The sequence below is a fragment of the Asparagus officinalis genome, chromosome 6, assembly GCF_001876935.1.
Source record: "Asparagus officinalis chromosome 6, Aspof.V1, whole genome shotgun sequence".
NCBI lineage: Eukaryota > Viridiplantae > Streptophyta > Magnoliopsida > Asparagales > Asparagaceae > Asparagus > Asparagus officinalis.
The window spans coordinates 10666291-10667923 of record NC_033799.1 but is presented as its reverse complement, the minus strand read 5'-3'; the positions used below and the strand labels follow the sequence as shown (position 1 = coordinate 10667923).

The 1633-nt window shown below is 45.9% G+C and overlaps 1 protein-coding gene across 1 annotated transcript in view; it reads right to left on the bottom strand.

The window, feature by feature from the left end:
* LOC109845469 overlaps nt 1–426 on the bottom strand; it is an 822-nt gene extending 396 nt beyond the window's left edge. The window contains exon 1 of the mRNA XM_020414714.1: nt 1–426. This exon is cut by the window's left edge and continues 396 nt beyond it. Within this exon, the coding sequence (XP_020270303.1) occupies nt 1–310 (310 nt within the window). The 5' untranslated portion in view covers nt 311–426.

The following is a 1633-nucleotide window of genomic DNA, read 5'->3' as shown; positions in this document are numbered from 1 at the left end:
AGAGCACCAGCGTGGCCGCGATCAGAAGCGCGTTCCTCTGGCTCTTCATGATCGACTTCTGGTGCCTGAGGTGCTCCGACGGCGTGCAGGAGTGCTCCTGGTCGCAGGTCGGCCGAGTCTCGTACTTCCAGTAGATGTCCATCAGCAGAAAGAGGCAGAAGGGGATGACGGAGAGCATGGGCTTCAGAGCGTTGCGGGTGACGGCGATGAGGCCCCTCCGGAGCCGATCGAGGCCGGGGAGGGTGATGAGGAGGAGCATTATGGCCTCAGCTCCGGCCGCGTAGCCGAGGACGACCCATTCTAACGCCATTGACGGAGATTTTCGAGGTTTGAAACCCTAACCCTAGTTTTTCTTTCCTTTCTTTTTTTTCTTTTTCTTTTTCTTTTTCTTTTTTTGCCTCGGGGAAGAGAGAAGTTTTGGGAGAGAGATTTGGGAGTAGCGGTTGGGATTACTTAAGGAAGGGGGTAAAGTTTGGCACGTGGAAAGACACGTGGGACCAGGGAGAGTCGCCGCTTGTTTTCTTTCGGGCTGTTTAGTCTTAATAGTCCCTCAAATCTTTTTGGCATTGCTCAGCAACCCCTCCCTCAGGTCCTGACGTGACTTGCAGTTTCGTCCCTCAACCACCAAAGGACTAACCGAATAATTTTTCTTAAAGGAAAATAAGAGTTTAGTGGGGGACATAAACCGGAGGGTATTTTGGTTATTGAGAGGAGACCCCCTTGGAACTTGAGGAACTAGTGAGCAATTACAAAGAGGGTAGGGACTAATATGATATGCTTGATGATTTGAGGGGCTACCATGTAAATAATCCTCCTCGTTTTGGGCTATTTGTTCTATTTGTCCCTCGCATCTCTCCCATTATCAGATTAGTCCACCCCCTTATTGGAGTTGCCATTAAGTACCCCAAACCATATAAATTGCTTGACTGAAATGAGCCTCCAAGTTTGCACCATTTAAATAAAGGGAAATGCTCCTTCAGTTTTAAATTTTTTTTGGGGTGGAATATTAGGTAATACTCTTTCAAGTTCGAACCCAAAACTAGTTCCGAATGGGGGAGAAAGATTTTCGTATATGATTTAGAAACTTAATAGTTGACGATTAGAGCGAGTGAGAGGGTATGAAAGATTCGAGGGGCTAACATTGCAATGAGCCTTAACTCTTTGGGTTTTGCCTTAATTTTTCAGATGCCTTTTGCTTCGTCTAGAAGGAAAGGATAGGATCTCATGTGTATGGGAGAGCACGGAACGCGGTCAGGTACAATAATTTAAAGACACGTGTGAAGAGAGGGAAACGTGGTGGGGCTGTTGGCTGGTGTTTATTGACTGTGGAATTGGTCGGCATTGATTCCGCTTGGAACTTTGAATGCAAGACCAGGGCAAGTTGATTAACGCAAGGGTAAATTTCCCTAACCCCCCTAAACTTTAGGGGCTGTGCACGTAAACCTTTCTTAATTTTATTTATCTAACTCTAATCTCTTGGACTGTCTCACAAAACCCTTTGAACTTTGAATTTCATCGTACCTCCGCATATAATTTACAAGTAACTAAAATATCTTTGAAAGTAAAAATAAAAATAAAAATTCTTTGCGTGGGTGTGTGTGTGAGTTGGGGGGGGGGGGGGGGGGGGGGGGTA